This window comes from Triplophysa dalaica, chromosome 22 (genome assembly GCF_015846415.1).
Source record: "Triplophysa dalaica isolate WHDGS20190420 chromosome 22, ASM1584641v1, whole genome shotgun sequence".
Taxonomy (NCBI): Eukaryota; Metazoa; Chordata; class Actinopteri; order Cypriniformes; family Nemacheilidae; genus Triplophysa; species Triplophysa dalaica.
In genome coordinates, this window is record NC_079563.1 from 11,640,330 (window position 1) to 11,661,333 (window position 21,004).

Sequence of the window (21,004 nt, forward strand, 5' to 3'; positions counted from 1 at the left end):
AACACAGGCAGAAGCAAATAAAATCAATCAATATACTTGTCTGTAAAACTATAAGTGTTATTCAATTTACAAAGAATAGTTTTATGTATAGTTGTATTTCATCTCACCCGTCTGGGAATTGATCTGGAAGTGACGGTCCGAATGGAGCAGCCTGTACGTAAGCCGGCTGTTGAGGCCAGCATCATGGTCAGTAGCCGAAACTCTCCCGAAACCCGTTCCAGCTGGCAAGTTCTCTCTAACCGCCAAAAACACCCTCTCCTGAGAGAAACGTGGTGAATTATCGTTCTCATCCGTCACTGAAACTCTTACCGTGGCGCTTCCTGTTTTACTCATCTGGCCACTTCCTGAAGTTGCAAGCACGGTTAGCAGGTAGATATCTTTGGCTTCTCGGTCCAAAGCACTCTTAACAAACAGCCAACCGCTGTCAGGAGCGATTCCAAACCCGGCCGCATCCCCGTCTGGCCGGAGCCGGTATGACAGCTGGGCAGATTGTGTGGAATCTTTGGAGGAGCCTCCATTTCCGGTGGGATCTCTATTGAGAGCGCGGACCTGCAGGAAACGAGTGTTGAGCGGAGAGTTCTCTTTGAGCTCCACACGATAGGTCATGGTGTCAAACACAGGACCCTGGGCGTTCTCCGCCTGGATGTGGACTACGAGAGTGAAGGTAGCGCTAAGTTGGGGTGCCCCGCTGTCTTTTGCGATCACTTGGAGGTCATAGCGGGGTACGCTGTCATACGACAAAGTCCCGATGAGACGGATCTCACCGCTGCTGCGATCCACCCCGAACGTGCGCTGACCTCCAGCAGACATCAGGTCGAAGCTAAGCTGCCCGTTAGGGCCCGAGTCACTGTCTTCCGCTTGCACGCGGTACACAACGGTGCCCATCTTGGTGGCCTCTGGAAGCAGCAGCGACTCTGAGGATGACGGGGAAAATACAGGGGCATTATCATTCACATCGGCAATGGTTATCCGGACACGAGACTCCCCGAAAGCAGGAGGGGAGCCACTGCGCGCTTGAATCTCCAAGTCGAAGGAAGGTCGGGTCTCGTGGTCCAAAGGGAGGCTTGTTCTGAGTGCTCCAGTCTCCGAATCAACAGTGAAATAACCATCTGGATCTCCAGCAGAGATGGAGTAGGTGACATCCTTAGATACACCTGAAGAAAGAAACATGGAAGATGCAATAAGCAAATGACTTTATACAAAGAGACAGGAGTCTTTGAGAAACCTGGGGTTTAAAGGAAAAAATCTGTTATCATTTATGCGCACATAAAATCTGTATGACTCGGTCTAGATATTTTGAGAAATGTCTCAGTGGTTTTGTGTCAATACAACTGAAGTCAATGGGGGTCAATGTTGTTTGGCTACCAATATTCTTCAAAATATCTTCTTTTGTGTTAGGCAGAAGAAAGAAAGTCAAACATGTTTGGACTGACACGAGGGTGAGTAAATGATGAAAGGATTTGTATTTTTGACTTCGGAAAGAAATCATTGAGGGCTCGAAACATACAACCTTCACGAAGACACACATGGTGGGAAAGAATATGTACAGACAGGTGCATCCTATAGAATTCCTCATTTATTTTCTTCGAACAACATGAAGAACTGCCTGTTGTCAGAAAATTTATGTCAACATATAATAATTTCCAGCACCGTGAGTTGGTCTGGAATCTGTGATGGATGTGACTGTATAATGAGGCTCACGGAGCAGCTGCTTCTCTATTTGCACAACTGGCTCAGCGAGAATAAAAATATTCCCTATCAAGCTTTTTTTCAGAACACCCCTCTCTGCCTCGGACACAGATATGGTTTAGAACGCCCGCAGCAGTGAGGTTAGCAGAGCCATGCGATAAACTACTAGAGCACAGGCTACTTTGCACTGTATTTTAGTATATTTTTAGACATTCCAAGGAGGTCGAGAAAAAAGCTGATGTCTGTGAAAAAGATTTGACTAAAACGTACTATTCCTGGTGCTGGCCCGCACTATGCCGACCTCGGTACCCCGGAGCACGTCCTCGGACACGGTGAAGAAGTAGTGAGCTTGTTCGAACACCGGGGGCGCCACTGAGCCGGCCACGACACTGATGTTCACCCTGGCATTGACAGGCGCAGTCAGGCCACCTCCGTCCCGTGCTGTGATTACCATGGTGATGACAGAGTTGGCCTTTCCGTGGAGGGAGCGTGATAGAGAAATCACACCTAAATGGGAAAAAAATTAAAGACAGGATTAGGTGTGAAGGCTGTGCATATTATAAATAATAAAAAGGAGCAATTACAAACTGTAGCATTAGTGATGCACTGTAAATAGATATTTGCCCGAAACCAAATTTTTTCAATTAGACTTTTTTATTAAGAATGTCTACAATTTTGATCCAAAATTTTATATTAAGTTTATATGACAAGCACACCAAATCAACAAACATAGAAATATTTTAATGCAGTGCATATCTTCTACAACCTTATACATAACCATATACAACAAAATTTAATCAAAATTTGTGTGCATTACACACATTGAAATAAAATAGTAAACATGGTTAGTACGAGCTCAATAAAAGCAATGAAATACCCGTGTCTTTGTTGAGAGTAAAGAAATTGGATCCACTCCCGGGGACAGTGTGAAATGTCACTTTGCCATTCGCACCGGCATCTGGGTCGTGGGCCGTTACCCTGACAACGGAGGTCCCAGGCGTGCTCTGTGTGCTCAGGCTGACGGCGTAGTTCACAGGGTAGAATGTAGGTCTGTTATCATTAATGTCCACCAATGACACCTTCACACCGGCAGATGAGGTAAGACCTCCCTGTAGGAAAAATGATTTCATTCATTTCCAGAAAGAAAGATGGTTATCACATTGCTGTCTAATCCATCCTGATGATTTCTCATGTGGAACAATACAGATATAGATCAATACTTGACAGTGGGACATTGTTGCCCTGGCAGGTTATAAGAGGCCAGTCAGCAGTTTGTATGTACAGTACTGTATATCTACTCGATCGACACATGCAGCGTTTTATGGCTTCATTAATAATTGAAATGGCAAACGAAGTGAATCGTGGAAAGTAGCTTATCATGGCAAATTAACGCGTGTGTATACCAATGTGACACCGCATTTTCATTTGGGTTGTCTGTTACTGTTGTTTCTGAAAGCTATGAGAGAAAGCACTGAGTAGGATGTAACCCAATTCTCAAAGGGATTGTTCACCAAAAAATTTACATTTATTCACCCTCAAGTTGTTCCAAACCTGTAAAATTTTGTTGTTTGGTTGAATTAAAAAAAAAATATTTAGAATAATTTTAGCAACTAAGATTTCTGGGACATCATTGATTACCATTAATCATTTTGATGAATTTAGGAAAACAAACAGTTTTGGGGCACATTTGACTTTCATTTAAAATGTTTCTACTATAGTAGTCAAGTCTCCTCAGAAGTCCCAATTGCTAACATTTTACTAAATATCTTTGTGTTTAACATAACTAAGAAATTTGTACATGTTTGGAACAACTTGAGGTTGAGTAAATGTTAACAGAATTAAAATTTTTGGGTGAATTATCCCTTTAAAGCTGCAGTGTATCTTTTTAAATTTCACAATATGAAAATATTTTACCCCATCAGATGCAATGATGATGAAGTCGAAACTGTCCGATCCTTCATCTCGGTCAAGAGCCACACTGGTACAGATCTGTCCCGTCTCCTTATTAATGGTGAACTGGCTGGGCGCAGCACTACCAGGTCCCGATCCAATAGAGTATGTAATAGCCCCAAATGACCCACCATCTCCATCATCTGCTTTAACCTGTTGAAAACAACACCAAGTTGGTCAGTGAATGTCATAAAACTCAATAGTCAAGGAGGAATATATGATTTCTGTACATCCAATTGGAAGTCTTCAGCTATTTGCTGCTGGTGCTCTTCTTGGCTTGTAGAGAAAGTAAAATCCAAACTCCCACCCAGAAACAGTTTTGGCCAATTTATGGCAATGTTAATGTGCAGAACAGAAGAGCAGATTCATGAAATACATAAAAGCAAGTGAGCCGTATGCATATGCAGCTATACCATACTGCATATTATACTGGTGAGGGACAAATGTTGTTGAAAGAATTCAATGCGTTTTCTACAGCAATTACTAGAAAAGGCTAGTATACGAGTCAAGGGTAAAAATGTCTTGGAAGGCGCTCCTCTATGTTTCCACTAATCATAAAATCCTGTTTATTTGGGCACCCTGCCTTCTCTCTACACTGCCATCTGTACAGCAACTCAATGATACGCTTCTGACACATATCCATTCGAAAGCAAGCTGGACGAGAGACAGCATTGATCGAGACAAGGAAATCTTCTTTGTCCCAAAAGAAGAGGTTTGGCAGACCCAAAGTGGATCTCACAGATGGGTCTTTGGGGAACTGCATCATGACCTTAAAATGAGGAGAACGATCAATGCCAACTGGAAATACTCCAAAAAAAATCACTTTCTAAAATAAAAAAACATGTATTTTTGGTCCAGGTCAATTGAAGTTCATACTAAATAGCGTGAACTGAACATGTCAGAAGAAATTTCCTTCAATCCAGGTTATCATCTAGGTCTAGGTTTTCCAACACAAATCTGCTTCAACAGTTCATTTATTCATATTATGCCTTACTTGTGATCTCTCCAATGATGAGTCATATGATCATTAATGCAAAATAAATACAGACCTACGATCAGGACTTATATATCGGGTTTATTTTGTGATAATGACCAGCTGAATATACTGAACATTATTTTACTTATTAAAGAGCTATTTAACAAATAAATGATAAAATACTGATCGGAGGTAAAGTTGGAATAATACGAGAGACCTGAACTTGCACAGCTAACAAATCAAACGCTCTATGACGGCAGTCTATTATACAATTTCATGTCATGAATCATGATACAAAAATATTCACAAAATGCAGCAGATGACCAATCAGAATCAAGTATGACAGAGAGATGTGTAAACAACCAAGGGAATTAATTTGGTATTCCTACATTTATCCACATGCATACATGGACACATACCACCACAGATAACAATATCTTCTCATGGCCATATAACTACAGACACAGCTGCACAGATGATTCTCATTACAGTCCTGACACGGTACAAGATTGAGCAAAAAACTCGTACACAACTCAAGGGTCTCAGACTCTATCTCAACGGGGCTCCCGCTACCGGAAAGGTTGAGGTCACAACCTCTCAACTCTGCTTTATGCGTTGACCCCTCTCCCACCACGATATCCTCTGTAAACAAAATGACTCTGGTGGTCCACAAAACCGTCTCATTCATCAATTCCATAAAGACGTACGGACCCTCTGTGCCTGTAACACAACAAAGATTTCCCTGCAAAACATTAAGGGGAAATGACCTTTGATTCTGCTGTGCCCAGCCTATCAGCAAATATTTAATACGTCTGGCTTTGCAAGGAACCTTTACCATGTTGCTTTGGTGCTAGTTAAGAGTTCTTAAAACTGGCATTTTCTGTTAGATACAGCGGCTTTGAATTCTGGCCAACCTGGCATGGTGATTTTCCGCAAAATCAGAGGAACTTTCCTTAGATGAGGCAACACTTTTTAACCCCGCTTGGCATGTTCCCCATTCCCAACAGTGGTGGTTGTTTTAAAGGGATAGGTTACCCAAAAATTAAGATTATTTCTTCATTTACTTTCCTCATTCATCCTCATGTCAGAGCACAAAAGAGATATTTTAACCAAATATTCTATAAAGATAAGTCTAAATGATTTTAGCCCAAATATTGAAAATATCCTGGTTCACTCAATAAATGTTATATTGTATTTATGTTATTATTTTTTATTATATTTTTTAATTACAACACTTTCTTCTTCTGTTTAGTTTTGAAAGGATGGATTTCCTTTATACAATAACAAAAATATAATATATAATACAATATATTATAATATACTATAATATAATTCATATACAATAATTAATATCATATAATTTAATATAGAATCTTTGCTTTATAATCTTGATAAGCACCAGTCACCATTGCATTTTGTACAAGCAGGAAGTACAAAAGCCACAAGTTCATTGTACTATCTGTACTGTGCAGTTCATTGCAAAACACACAAATTAAGGCTTGTTTTGAAAAGTTGATCTTGGTCAAAATACAAACACGTGTTCAAAGAATGTTGTCTAGATTTCACCATGTCTCCCAAAAGTATTTTATGTACCATTACGAAATTCTGCAGCAGCTCGCTGTGATCTTGTGGTATGACAAGAATGTCTTAGGTGTGCTATTACACTTCAACAGGTGAATTTCCTTAATAATGATATAATATAATATTGATGGAACAAGATCCTCATTTTAGCCAAATGAAACCACCAGTGCCGACCTCCAGCTCTGCATCGGTCACCTCCTTCCCATCTGTCTTTATCATTATTATAATGCCATCATTTCCTGTTTGAATTATTGTGGTGAAACACAATCTTTCTGACAAATCAAGACCCCATGTTTGTTCATGTTCTTGGGATGTTGAAGTTAAGAAGGAGGGATTAAGCACCTGCGATAATGACTCGTCTTGGGATCCCGTGGTTGCCAGGTCTCTGTCTCAGGGTGCTGATAGAAATGACAAGTGCGGCCCACCTGGTTAGCATGACCCCCACACAACCCAAAGCCTTTAGAAAAGTCTGTACTTAAATACAAGATGAGAATTTAAACACAAGCAGGATGATTTGATCAGGTGTAGGTGTAATGGAGCATGAAAGTCCAAGGGGGAACAGAATGCGTGCATTGTTGAGAGGGCAGTCACAAAACCGTGAACTGATCCGAGACCAGCGTTAAACAGAGTGCAGGTGAGAAAAGCATTAGGAGGCCCAGTGAGGAGCTGGGCCCTTTGGGTGCTGAGGGGTGGAGGGAAATATAGCCGGAGGAAAACAGAGTTGACACTCAAAGGGTAAAGATAAACGAGAGATCCATTCTCCAAATGCTATGGGACTAAAACGACCATGGTGCACAGAAACAGCATGCCACTTTAGAAAATCTTCGGAAAATTGTTTGCATTATGGTATAGATTATTTTCTTGCAAATACATCTTTGCAGAGTAAATAAGAAAAGGATGCAACATATTGTTGATGCTGGAAGTGAGGGACAGTCATCTGTAAAGACTGAAATATAAATCACCAAAATAATTACTGAAAAACAAGTTTAAATCTGTTAAATTTAATAAGAATTATAGATATCTGCTAGATATATAACTTTCTGAATTTGATTAATTCATATTATCACTATTTAAGGGATAGTTCAGCCAAAAACTAAATTTTCCTGTTTATTTACTCACCCTCAGGCCATACGAGATGTAGGTGACATTTTTTCTTGAGTAGAACCATACAGAAGATTGTATGGTAAATCTGCAGCTCTCTCTGCTTCATATAATGGGAGTGTATGGGGTCCACCTGTCTAAGAGTTCCTAAAGCACATCATTCCAAAAAGCATCTCTTGGCGACATGTTGACGTTTCGTGAAGCGAATTGTTTAATATTTTCATAAAACTGTACGTCATTTTTAATAATAATCGCAATCTACTTCTGTAGTATTTGGTGGCGGATGGCATATCAGCATCTGGTACGCTTAGCACCACCTGCAGAAAGGGAGTGTTGAGGCTGTACAGTATGGCTAATATTATTAAAAATGACGTTCAAATTTATGAAAATATCAAGCGAGTCACTTCACGAAACGTCAACATGTCGCCAGGAGCCGCTTTTTGGAATTATGTGCTTTAGAAACTCTTATAGACAGGTGGACCCCATATACTCCCATTATATGAAGCAGAGAGGGCTGCGGATTTACCAAACAATCTTCTTTATGGTTCTACTCAAGACAAATTGTCACTTACCTCTCGGATGGCCTGAGGGTGAGTAAATAAACGGCAATCTGGAGTTTTTGGCTGACCTATCACTTTAACATTAAACATTAAATTGATGATGTTTCTTAACATTTTCTATATAGAGCACAAATTCATTGGATTTTCCTGTCGTCTTTTGATTGAAATGCTATGTCGGCCCTGAACATAAGCTGTTGTTAAACTATCAGCAGAAAAAAATGCTTTTATCGACCGATATCGATTATTGGCCGATACATTGGTGCAACTCTAATAAAAATCAATTCCTGGGACATTATGTATTTGTCAGATGCTATTAGCCAAAGTGACTTTGTGATCAATATGTGTCTTTACCATGAATCAAATCCACAACCACTACATTGCTAACTCAATTCTCTCCCAACTACAGGAACTATAAAACAAAAGCGGATAGACTAAAACCCCTTAATTTTGCATATCAGGTCAGTTTGCAATGGCACTTTTTAAAGGAACACTGCGCAAATATGCATTCTTCTACAGAACTGTGAACACAAACAATCGAGATTAACACTAAACTCGGGTATTGTGTCATATGGGTTTTTGTTGTCAAGAAAAGTGTGTTGTCTAAAGTAAACGCTCCCTAAAAAGAGCCAGAAATGGTCATCAGAGCCCAAGCAAACAGAAACTGGGCATCCAACAATTCTGCACACTCATCAATGACAATTAAGTGTATAGGATTTCTGCACACTTGCAAAAATCCATCTTCCACTCCGGCATCAGTCAATTTGACAGTGCTGTCGAGAGGTAGAATTCCCATCTGCATCACTCCGTCTCTCTTTCATCGATAAATTAAATGACGAACTGTCCACGGCACTCAGATTCTTCGACATCACTAACATTCTTCTCACTGCGGAGGTTTTCTTCAGCAGATCAATATTGTCAAAATCCATTTTCAACAAGCTACTAGAACTTTTCAGACGCTTTGTCTTTTTGGCATTACTGTCCTCTACAGATAAATTAGAGACTTGTGTGAAAATACAGCAATAATTCTGCCTGAATCAAGTCCTGCTCTGCCGTAGAGACTCATACAATCCCCGTTCAGAGCTTCTCTTGGGAAACATTTTCAGAGAAAACCAGACTTAACGCTGTATTTCATCATATTCCTGGGCTGCAGAGTTCTCAGGAGCCGTGTGCCATTTCTAACCAGATGAACTTGAATTAAAGAGGACAAAACCGTAATTAAAAGGTTACATTCCCTTAATGATCCTTTATGGAAAATGTGGCAGATTTTCACTGTTAAAGTCACTGAAAAATCATGAATCATGAAGGAGCAGTTACTGTCTCTGTGCCCTCCCACTATTTGTAGCACTTTTGAGCACAGCGTCCCAAACCAAATGTTAATGAACACGAAACAGGATCTTTTTCCAGCTGACACGTCTACATAGGCCAACAAGAATTTTATACCGCAAACAAACACAAACAAAATTTCCAGAGGCCTCCAACGGGTCACTGCATTTTACAAGTCAAATCCATGGTTTGTTATTACATCGCTTGGAAATTGTAACATGTGGTCTACATTATTACTCACGCTAGCTAGCATCCAATGTCACGAGGCTTATGCTGGAATTTATGCGTTTAACATAACGTTCTTTGCCTAATTAAAAAACTAAAAGAAAATATCATGTTCATAAATACACACGTGAACCTATTACACCATGCACATCAACAATAAATGCACAATCAAACAGAAAGTCAAATCAGATCAGCACAAACGGATTTCTCATTTTGGTGCTCCTTTTGTTAAATCACAGGGTGTACATACACTCTGAAAAACAAAGGTGCTTCAGAAGGTTCTTCGATGCCATAGAAGAAGGTGAAAAAAGGTTCTTCAGATTATGAAAAGGTGCGAAAGATATGTTTCTTTAATGAACCTTTGACTAAATGGTTTGTCTTTGTGGAACCAAAAATGGTTCTCCTACGGCATTGCTGTGAAGAACCTTTTAAGTACCCTTATTTTTAAGTGTGTGCAAGTTCAAAGAAATTGACTCATTCCTACAGTATATCAAGATAAGACGAACTCTGAATGTGAGTGAGAGTTGTGCTTTGAATTCCCAATGACCTTTCTGCTCATTCGTTTCAAAGCCAACATCTCACGGTGAAAGGCAGAACATGTAATTGAAATGAAATCACACCTATTGCAAATGCTCTAATGCATATGGCATAGTTTAAATCTAATCCTATTCTATCTAGTTTTATTCTTTGCTTTGGATTAGGGGCCCATCTCAGGCCAGACAGTGAGAAATACATGTCTGGGTCTTTTTATCTGGGTTTATGCATTTGTGATGCAAAAGCAGAGTTTCATCTGAAGAGTTTAGTTATTTACCACAAAGCAATTGAAGTCCATACGTCATCATCTGAATATTGATAGTCAGAATATTGATTTGTCTTGCACATGCATTAAATTCTTTTGCATCTTTTTCAACAGTTTATTAAAAACTATTTTGCACCAATTTAGACAAACATGGTCTTTATCTACATATTTAAATATATCAACATCATAGATCTAACAATAATCATCTTACAGGATAGAGTCTGGTCTGGACCCTGGTGTGGAAATTGATCGGTGCAAACAAAATATAATTTATAAAGTAGTCCGTTCCCTTGGCAACATGAATAATCAATCATGGATCATGAAAGATCAATAGAAGTCATAAATCAAAACGTCTTACTTAATATATCATTACCCACCACAAAGCAAGAGTGAAACTAGACCAACCACCAGAAGTCATTTTCTTTAATGAGAGTCTTAAACTGATAAATGGTGTTTGAGAGAGAGGTTTATCAGACAGACTCAGAGCCTCACATATCAAATATCATCCTGCCAACTGGGAGATCAAAGATGAAGCTGGTCTGGCATTCAAATGCCACTGGTGACTATTAAACATTGCTTTTCTGAAATTGGGAGGTTATGTGACCTAAATATAAGATTAGGATAAGAATATTTGAAGAGTTTGTTTCCAAAATGAGATATCTCATATCTATATATTTTTTTCATGTTTTTATTGTGATAGTTAGCTGTATTTTTTGAGTTATTAGGACTTAAATCAAAACAAAGCAACTGCAGTTTGATTGATTTTAATTGGAATGCACAACATTTTTTTAAAGTCTTCATTTATATTATTGATTAAATGTATGCTAATGTTGTTATTGATCAAAATAATTGAACATCAAAAATTAAAAAAAATTCTTACAGCTAATTTTAGGGAAGACACATGTTAAAGATCTAAGCTAATGGTCTACAGCGCACAGCGCACTCAGGGCCTCCACTTTTGCTAGTTTAACGACGGGAAAACGGTCGGGACGCCCAGACACATGGTTTAAACGGGTTGTCCTGATTCTCTTAATGAGTAATGTGTGTTTTTTGGGCGTACGTGCAGTACACCAATCAGAGTCTCATCTCTCATTTGAGATCCGCCATGGCGGATTCACTATTTACACGGTGGAATTTCCAAAAGCAAAGTCTGGACGCTTCTCCAGAGAGGAAACGCATCTGCTCGTGCGTGAGGTTAAAGCGCGCAAGCAGACCATCCACAGGACAACCCGTAATTTTATCTTTATGTGCACAATAATAATCGTTTACATTGTTAATCCATTTATTTTTTAGATTTGGTATGTTTGTGTGCTGTAAGTAAAGTGAAAATGCGTTGTGGACCGGCCAAGAGGCGTATTAACGCGATCTTTAAATAAATAAATAAATTTGTGTGTCAATTTTCAGTTCCTCAAAATAGAAAACGCCTCTTTTTAAGACCAGCCAGCCCACGGGCGCACATTTGAGCACAAATGCATTTGCTATTTAAACAACTTTGCGCACGACGGGAAAATGAGAACTGGGTTGGGCTTAAACTAGCAAAACAGTTGCGCTACAGGCCTTTAGACTACTTCATAACTCATTTAATTTAGAACAATGACTTTCTGCCATTCAGAATGTCTTTTCCGTGGTTAGAGGAAACAACGATTAACCAAGACAGTGAAAGACAATGGACAGCCTGAAACGTTCCCTTTGAGGTAAACTGGCAAGAGATGACAGCAGACGACCGCTTTTTGTCCTAAATGAGCCTATGTCTCCACAGCTGAAAACCACATCGATTAACTCCACTCTGTTCTGTTTTTATAGAGCACTGCACCTTTAAGAAAAATGATGAACATCTGAGGCTCTGAGCTATGCATCACAGAGAATATAAAAGGGTGCATTTTAGTGGTTTCACAATAGAGAATGGGTACAGCGTGGATATTTTCCTCCCAACAGCTTTTGTAAAGATGCCACAATCTGAATTTGCTTTTTCAACTTCAAGAGATCTTTCCCATGTCACTTTTCCAAACTTGTGTGCATGATTTTGAAGTGATGGAGTTGTTGCTGGTTATTGCTTCCAATTTGTATTTCATGGCAGAAGTATGTACACAGAGACGAAAAACGCAAACACATACATAATTCATTCCTGTAGTTTGGCAACTCAGGTTAGGAGAAGTCTGCATGCTCTGTTTAGAGAGGATGTGCTCAATGGGACATCACAGAAGATATGTGGAGCTATTCATTTTCTGCCTATTTCCAAATGGTGTCATCTAGTGCATGGTAATTCAGGAAACAGAGTATGTCTGGGTAAGTCAGGATGTTTTTAAAACGTTCGGTTTCTTCCATATACATTTACTTTTCTATCATACGCATTATTCCCGGTACCCGGTGACTTCAGTAGTGTTGTGCGATGTGATGGCATGGGATTCTTCTGCTGGAGTCTGGGGACCAATCTTGTAAAATGCAGGCTGATTAGCATCCCTGCTTGGCCTCTAATGACTGCGAGAAAGAACTTGAAGACCTTCAAATCTGGCTAGCGTTTCTGATCAGGTCTGGCCAGACACACGTGCACACCCATCATGCCATATGCACTGATTATCACATTTGTCAGAGACTCTAGAACGTTTTCATCACTCACTTCATGACAAATATGGAGTCACAATAAAAACATTAATAACCAAATTGTTGCATCACTAAAACAAATATGGTACACTATTAAAAATAAAGTTTCCTAACAGATTTTTTTGTGCTTGAGGTTCTATAGAAAACTTTTAATATCCACAGAATCCACAGACTTTATGTTGCACAAAAAGGTATTTTTAATCCAAAAAAGTTCTACACACAACACAAAGGTAAAAAAAGAATTTGACAAACGATAACAAAGTTTTTTAGGGCATTGGTTCTCAAACTTTTTCCTTGTAAGGCCCCTTATCTACTGGGCATCGCTTTGCGCCCCCCCCTTCAAATAAAGTCTTACAATATTAAACCAACAATTTTACTTAAACCAAAAATATATTTGCTTATACAATAATGGAACATAGGGGGGCACGGTGGCTTAGTGGTTAGCACGTTCGCCTCACACCTCCAGGGTTGGAGGTTTGATTCCCGCCTCCGACTTGTGTGTGTGGAGTTTGCATGTTCTCCCCGTGCCTCGGGGGTTTCCTCCGGGTACTCCGGTTTCCTCCCCTGGTCCAAAGACATGCATGGTAGGTTGATTGGCATCTCTGGAAAAATTGTCCGTAGGGTGTGAGTGTGTGAGTGAATGAGTGAGTGTGTGTGCCCTGCGATGGGTTGGCACTCCATCCAGGGTGTATCCTGCCTTGATGCCCAAAGACTCCTGAGATAGGCGCAGGCTCCCCGTGACCCGAGGTAGTTCGGATAAGCGGTAGAAAATGGATGGATGGATGGATAATGGAACATCAATTCTTTCTGTTGGTGGTTTAATTTTTCTGATGTTTGATCGCATAAAATGTATGATACATTTCTGTATTTAATAAAATGCCACAAAATGTGCTCCCCCTGGATCCATCTTGGGACACCTTAGGGAGCTACAGCCCCCAATTTGAGAACAACTGCTTAAGGGAACCAAAAATTGTTTATTAAAATTAAACTTATATTAAAGGTTCTTTACAGGACTTTCTCGGTTCTGTAAAGAACCTTTAATATTTCCAGAACGTTTCTGTTGCACAAAAGTCCATTAATAATGCAAAAATGTTCCTAGAGACAAAAAGTAGTTAAAGGAAAAGTTTTTTTAAAAACCAAAATGTTTAATCTATGAGACCTCTGTTCTGTAAAAAAATCATGAGGCACTGGTAAAATACTGAAAAATTACATGTTTAAATTTTGTTTTACTGTATTTCAAAAATATGTGAAAATCTATAAAAACTGTTAATTCTGTAAATTTACAGGTTTATACATTATGCATGACCTCTTTAGCCCCTTTATTTGCTTTCAAACCTTTTTTTGTTTGTTTCAGGGATAGGATTAGGACCTGGAACCACACTTGTTTTTTTAGAGCGTTGCTATAAGAATAATCAACAAAAATGTTCCTAAACCAACAAAGTATTTTAATCTAGGACCATCTCCTACTTGGATAAAACATCATGTACCTACTAAAACAAGTAGTTGCACAAAAACAGCACATGGATATATGGCTGTACGTAGTTATTTCTATGATTACCTCTGTAATAAGAGCCCAGGCTAATGGATTTATTGATATTACCTCAGTGACGCTGACATAGCACAGGGCAGAAACCAGAGGAACGCTGCCTCCTTCAAAATGTGCCTCAACCCCTGACCTTGAATGGCACAAACCTCAGGGCTAAACACACTTAAGGTAAGTGATCTAAGCTCTTGGTAAGAAAGAGCAAAAGAAAGAGGGATAATGAGAAAGAGGGGAAGACAGGAAAACATTTGGCTCCATCACGGCACCATTATGTTTCAACCATCTTGTCTTAACTTCCCCTCCTGCCATTTCCTCTCCACGGTGACGGTGTGGTCTTGATTATGTGACCGCCTGAAACCCAAACAACATTAGAGCAGCATAAACTGCCCGTTATATATTACCCACAATGCCTTTGAGTGTAGTCGCCATGATGACAGAGGAACTCAGTCATACACCTCGTGACGGCTCTCCTGAGTGGGGGAGGATGGATGGAGTAATAAAGGAATGGAAAAAAGGGGGTGGGGTTAGAGCTCAACAGTTTATCCAGTCTGGGGGAGTTTTGTGGATAAGCATGATCTGTCAAAATCCCATAAACATGGGTAGACAAATGGTGCCGTTACTGTAAAAATATAGACCTATGCGGCACACGGTATCAGTCTGAGCAACAGCAAATGCCCTGAAGTCAAACTTCTGAAAAATGTTGTAAAAAAGTAAATATAAAAGCTTGAAGGGAAAAATTCTGCCATCATTTACATTTATTTGTGGGTGAACTATCCCTTTAAGAAACGTAAGCTTTATTCTGAAAAATGCAAATCATTCTCTTGTTATTTTTCATCCTCATGTTGTGCAAGTTTGCATATAAAAAAACAAACACAAATTGAACATTTTGAAAAATGAAAATATTACAAATGTGGTCACCCGTTTATGACTCATATTCAAATCCTCTGGAGCGAGTTTTGTAAAATAAATCGTAATGTAAGCTGTTTTGGGTGTGTTACAGTATTCCTTTACAGGATTTGTAAGCATTGACCTTTTCTTTGTTTTTAAAGGTTTTAAAAACTAAAATGGTTTAAATTGGTGATCTCGACTTTCAGGTATCTAAACCGTGAGAGCAAGATTTGTCATTGTTATAAACAATTTATGCCATCGGGTAAATCAACAGCATCAAAGTGCTTATATAAATGTCATCTTGTTTACAAATCCCATACAAGCATCCATGAAGCATAACACACACTTTGTGTTTATTCACTGAGGCAGGATGCAGACAGTTACATGTGACAAACAGTTGATCCGACAAGGTTTAGATTTAATTACGTTTTTTAACAAAAAAACACGCATTGGGTCAAATGCAAATACGCTGAATTTTCTGTGCATATTATTATTTTCATTACTTTTAAAAAGACAAATTAAAAAATGCAAAAAGTACCTGTTATCAGAACCTACTGTGAATAATTTTAACATTATAAATCGGTTTCAATTCAGCAATACAAACAGTTTAACCAGATCTGTTGACATTTTGTTTCCCCTGTTGTGTTTAACACTAACTTTCCACCTGCAGGGGTAAAAACAATCTCTGGTCATGCTAGAAGTTATGACCCATTCAGCATGTAACGGTCAAGGTCATAGGTCACGAAGATGTCTCGCAGTCAATTCCAGGCCTCAAGTTGACCCCTGACCCCGTCCACTGAGCCGCGAATGCAATCCTTTCACTAAAGCTAAAATGAGCTGTTCATTGCTCCGAGCCACATGCCACATAGCCAGACAATGAAAGACCACCTGTTATCTTTAAATAAAGCACATGCGCAAACTCTTATACCCTCCACCCTTCTCATTTCACAGGGACTGATAATTCAATTACCATCGGGATACCCAGACCCATGATGTCACTTTCTTTAGTCAGAGGGTCACCGGCTCAACGTAACTTAATAAGACTGTGAAAAGCTGTAACACACGGCTTGGTGTCCATATATACATACACTCTATACCAAATGCTCTTTTGCTTAGTTTTGCTAGTGATAGATCAAATCAACTCAATGTCATGTGGCTTTTGTTGAACTTTAACAGGGCACAAATAAATCAGGAAGGTCATGAGATTAAGGTTCCTTCAAGCGTTACAAATGAAAAGTGTGTTAAAAGTTAAACTCAGAGAGTGACTGGGCAGCTCACATTCATTAGAGAGGATTATGGGAGCACAATGACTGTGACAAATCCCAAACCGTCTGATCTGAGCACAGAGCTCGGTCACATGTGTTTCTTGGATGTAAAAATGATATTTTTACAAAAAAAAATTCCATTTGTTGAGTGTAAAAGCATCCTTGCATAATCTAGGGCCATATGATTTCCGAAATGCAGAAAACGCGGACAGAATTGCGAAATCCAGGCAATTTGCTGTATAAGGCGGAATGCCACGAAATCTGGAAAAATGTATTATTTCTTAACCAGAAAGTTTTGCTGAACAGCAGAGTAACAAAAATATTCAGATGTGGTTGAAATTTAAAACCTGCCTGTTTTGCATGTCTGTGAATGACGCAGTTGCATGTACTGCAAATGTGAAGCTACTGTCAAACACCCTCTGTGGTGACTCTTCAAAATGATTGTAATGTTACTGTAATTTGAACAAGTTATAACACACCCACATTTTACTTCACCATCCCTCTTGAATTTGTTTAATAATTCGACCACTGAGTATATTATATAAAGAGTGAATATTACAATGTACTTAAAATTACAATTTTTGCGGTGTGTAATGTTGCTGTGTGTGAATGTTAGCAGTCTGCCAAGTTGTAAAGCCGAAATTGAATGTATAATAAAAAAAGGAGTCGACTCTGAGTCACGCGAACAAGTCTTTTGTCGTTCTAATTTCAGTTCTGGGTCGGATTTGCCTCACTCCGTGAAATGCCCGCCTACGTTCCATTTGCGATACTGCACACGGTAGACCAATCACAGCAGACTAGACCATCTGACCAATCAGATCAGAGTAGGCAGACCGAAAGGAGGGAATTAGACAGATGAATCGCCGAATGAATTTGAGAGTCAGTCAAGAAGTAAGGTAACAATAACTGCATTAATAGAAAATGAAAGTGTTTTTTTATGTATGTAAACCAATGTCGGACACAAAAATTCACAAATTATTTACCTTTTAGTTTAGTTTAGTCGAGTAAATGTGCTAATTAAATTCTAAATAAAATATAGCATGCTAATTATAAAAAAAAATTACTTCAGTGAAAAAATGCACTTAAATGTATGTAGACCTATAAACTGAAAATGTACTGGTAAGATACTGGTTTATTAACATAGTTGTACATAATACCTTATTTTCTACAGATTTTTATCCCTGAACTTTGGTACAAAGTATCTACTGTAGGTTTTAAAACGCAGAATCTAGAAAAAGTGTTACGGAAAAAACAGATTTAGGGGGAAAAAAATTCGGGAATTCATAGTACCCTACTTATCTGTGCAAAGTTTGTCCCCAACTAGTGTTGTGTAATTTGCGCATCTGTTGTAGTGCAAATGTTTGGAAACTGGAAAGCCAGTTCCCATTTGTTAATGACAGTATTTAAAAAGAAAAAAATGACGAGTTGATTCAAGCACCACAAGAAAAAAACATGTCTAAAGCCTGAAATCAATTACCCAAACCCGGAGAGCAACAGACCAAAGCACAGAGAGAGCACGTCAGTTCTATATCATTTTCCTATCTCACAGAGCTAATGATTCAGGTCTTATCAGCACCCCATGATGGGGGCCCATAAAAGATGGAAATCTTTTAAAACCACATCGCTTAACTTCCCATAATTTCAGCACGGACGCAAAAAATGTCCTTAAACAAACTCATAAGATACATACCCACCTCATTCCTGGAATTCTTCTTGGTTCTGTACTCTAAACCACATTAAAACAACTTTGAGTTTGCAAAGTCATGAGACCACTGACCTGTGAGGTGAGGAGCTGGTGATTAAGTGTTTCTTTGCTCTTTGACTGTGACAAAAATTACTTTAATAGGTGCAAACATGAGTCTCAGTAAATTTCACAACCAAAGCTCTACTTCTGTGAAAGGCTGTTTGATGTGGGCTTAGAACATAGCAACATACCGAACTGACAGTCCTCAAGAAGAAGAATAACAATCCAGAAAATATAATGTGTGGTTTAAAGTTGCAATACGGTTTGGATTTCTGAGAACGCTGAGGGGCAAAAGAGAAAGACGGAAAGGGTAGAGTAAAAAGCTGAGAGAGAGATAGATAGAGAGAAAGAGTGAGAGAAGAAAAAAGATAAAACCACCTCCCCTGAGAGACCAATACGTACTCTTAAAGCTCCAGCAGAACCCCTCCAATCCGTCTAATGGAAGCCATATTGAATTAGTCCTGAGTGTACATGCACCGTGGATCGTAGCTGGAACCCATGCACACTTTTATGAGCATAGAAATCACAATAGATGCCTCCCAATTGATAGCTGACAACTGCATAAGCCGTCCAAATCCAAGGTTGAGGTGACATATTGCTCTCAGTCTAACAGTAACTAGATTTTGTTTTGTAAGGGCGCTGTAAAATTGGTTAAACCTGATTTACCCTGCATTGACCGATCACCAGAGACCTTAATGTGTGTGTGCGGGACTGGAAACAAGAGAGCTGTTTGTTTATTCTGGAATTATCTGGGGGAAGCTTATTGATCGCTGCACACAATGCCACAAAATTTGAAAGACTTAACGGGTGAAAGTCTTTGTGAATACCATCAGGACCTTCAGGGAACATTATCTGGGCTGTTGAACTGGAATGAGAAATGGAAAGATAGGCAGAATACAGTGACAGATGACGATGATACAGTACGTAGGGGTTCAAATAATAAGATCCTCACAAGTTTGACCGAAGAAAAGCAAGGGGGCTGTTTCAATGCATTACGCTGGGGAAGAGGTCATTATTTATTTGAATTATCATGTACCGGAAAGGACTTATGGAGAGAGTTATGGAACTGGAGATGGTACGGAAAGAGAATTGTAGGTGTAGTTTATTCAGAGCACATTCCAAGCAGGTCAAGGTTCTCACGTTTGGTTTCCATAGTGTACAGTATTTATATTTCACTCTCCATGGTGCAGAAGAAACACGAATTAGATCTCTTTTAAGTGATTGTTCACCCAAAAGCTAAAATTCTGGCTACATTTATTTACTCACCCTCTATTCATTTCAAACCTGTGCAGAACACAAAATACATTTTGAAGAATGTTGTGAAACCGAACAGCGAGGGAACCCATTTACTTGCATCGGTTTTGTGTCCATACAATAGAAGTGAACAGGTTCGGTAACTAACATTCTTTAAAATATATTCTTTTGTGCTTCGCGGAAGAAAGAAAGTTATACAGGTTTGAAATGACAACAGGGTGAGTACTGCATTTGATGACAGAATTTTGGGGTGAACTATCCCTTTAATGCCCAACATGATAGGGCAATGACATTAAATGCAGAACAAATAAAGAATTCTCATTAAGTTTAATGTTTCTCGGATTCTTCTCATAAGAACGTGAAATCATTCATGAGGTCAATTATTTCTACATCACTGAGAATGAAGAGCAAATGTAAATTTTGCCAAAGCCCCTACACTCTAAAAAGAAAAAGTGCTGTATATATAGCATATAGCATAGTTCTTTGGGATGACTGAGGTGCTATATAGAACCACTGAAGAACCATACAGGGGTTAAAAGGTTCTTTATACGGAAATTGTGCCATATGGCACCTCGGTCACCCCAAAGAACCTCTGAAGAACCACTGAAGGGGAACCACTTTTAGTGCTATATAGCACCATATCTTGGTGTTTCAGTGATTCTTCAGAGAGTGTATGTCTCAGATATTTATCATATACAGTAAAAAGACCCAGAAATCACACAAATCTCAGTTTCTGATCAGTTTCAGAAAAGATATCAACAAAGTCACAAACTGAGATAAAAAATAATAAGGAAAATGAATTATAGGGAAATAATAGAAAATTTAAGAGAAAAAACAAGCACTGGTCAACCAGCATAGTCTTTCTATTAGAAAGATTTGAAGGAACTATATCTTAAAGAAGCTAAACAATACAATTTTCTTTCTAAGTCATTACCATAACAGAGAAATTTTGCCTATTAACTATCTTTCTGTAAATTATAATTAGATTTAGACGTCCAACACAAAAACACATTCTCACCGTTTAATCCCCAGTGCACAACTGCACATGCATGTCATATAATCTGCGACAGGGGGTGAGAGACTTGTAAAGCACCTGTTACCTCAAAAGCTCAAGGGTGGCATGTTGTTGTTCAGAGGGGACTTCCGAGAAGCTTAGCAGGGGCACGAGAACAAAACTAAAACTGTCAGCGGATCTCAATGCCCGGATATGTGCATGTAACGTTACTGCCTTACCGTGTAGAAAACGTAAGCCTACACACAGCCTGTGGACACGAAGGGACAGATCAAAGCAAACCATGGTGGTTAACACCATGGTCAGCAGATAATTATGTTTCTCCCTTGTGGAAAGAGATCATAAATGATCAGAGTGGCAAAGCACTTCCTTGCACCCATACACATCCACACAAAATGCACACCCCCAAACACACAAACCTAGCCCAGACAGTACAAATCAGCTAGGTCCAACTCGCAGTCTAATTTCTACACTCCTCTGGAAAAGCCAAGAA

General features: G+C 39.1%; 1 protein-coding gene across 1 annotated transcript in view; it reads right to left on the bottom strand.

Moving 5' to 3' along the window:
* LOC130411684 (protocadherin-16-like) overlaps nucleotides 1-21,004 on the bottom strand; it is an 86,435-nt gene that overhangs the window by 17,511 nt on the left and 47,920 nt on the right. The window contains exons 3-6 of the mRNA XM_056736489.1: nucleotides 3,604-3,792; nucleotides 2,567-2,798; nucleotides 1,960-2,196; nucleotides 108-1,154 (exon numbers count right to left, since the gene is read on the bottom strand). Of these exons, the coding sequence (XP_056592467.1) occupies nucleotides 108-1,154; nucleotides 1,960-2,196; nucleotides 2,567-2,798; nucleotides 3,604-3,792 (1,705 nt within the window). The remainder of the gene's footprint in view (nucleotides 1-107; nucleotides 1,155-1,959; nucleotides 2,197-2,566; nucleotides 2,799-3,603; nucleotides 3,793-21,004) is intronic.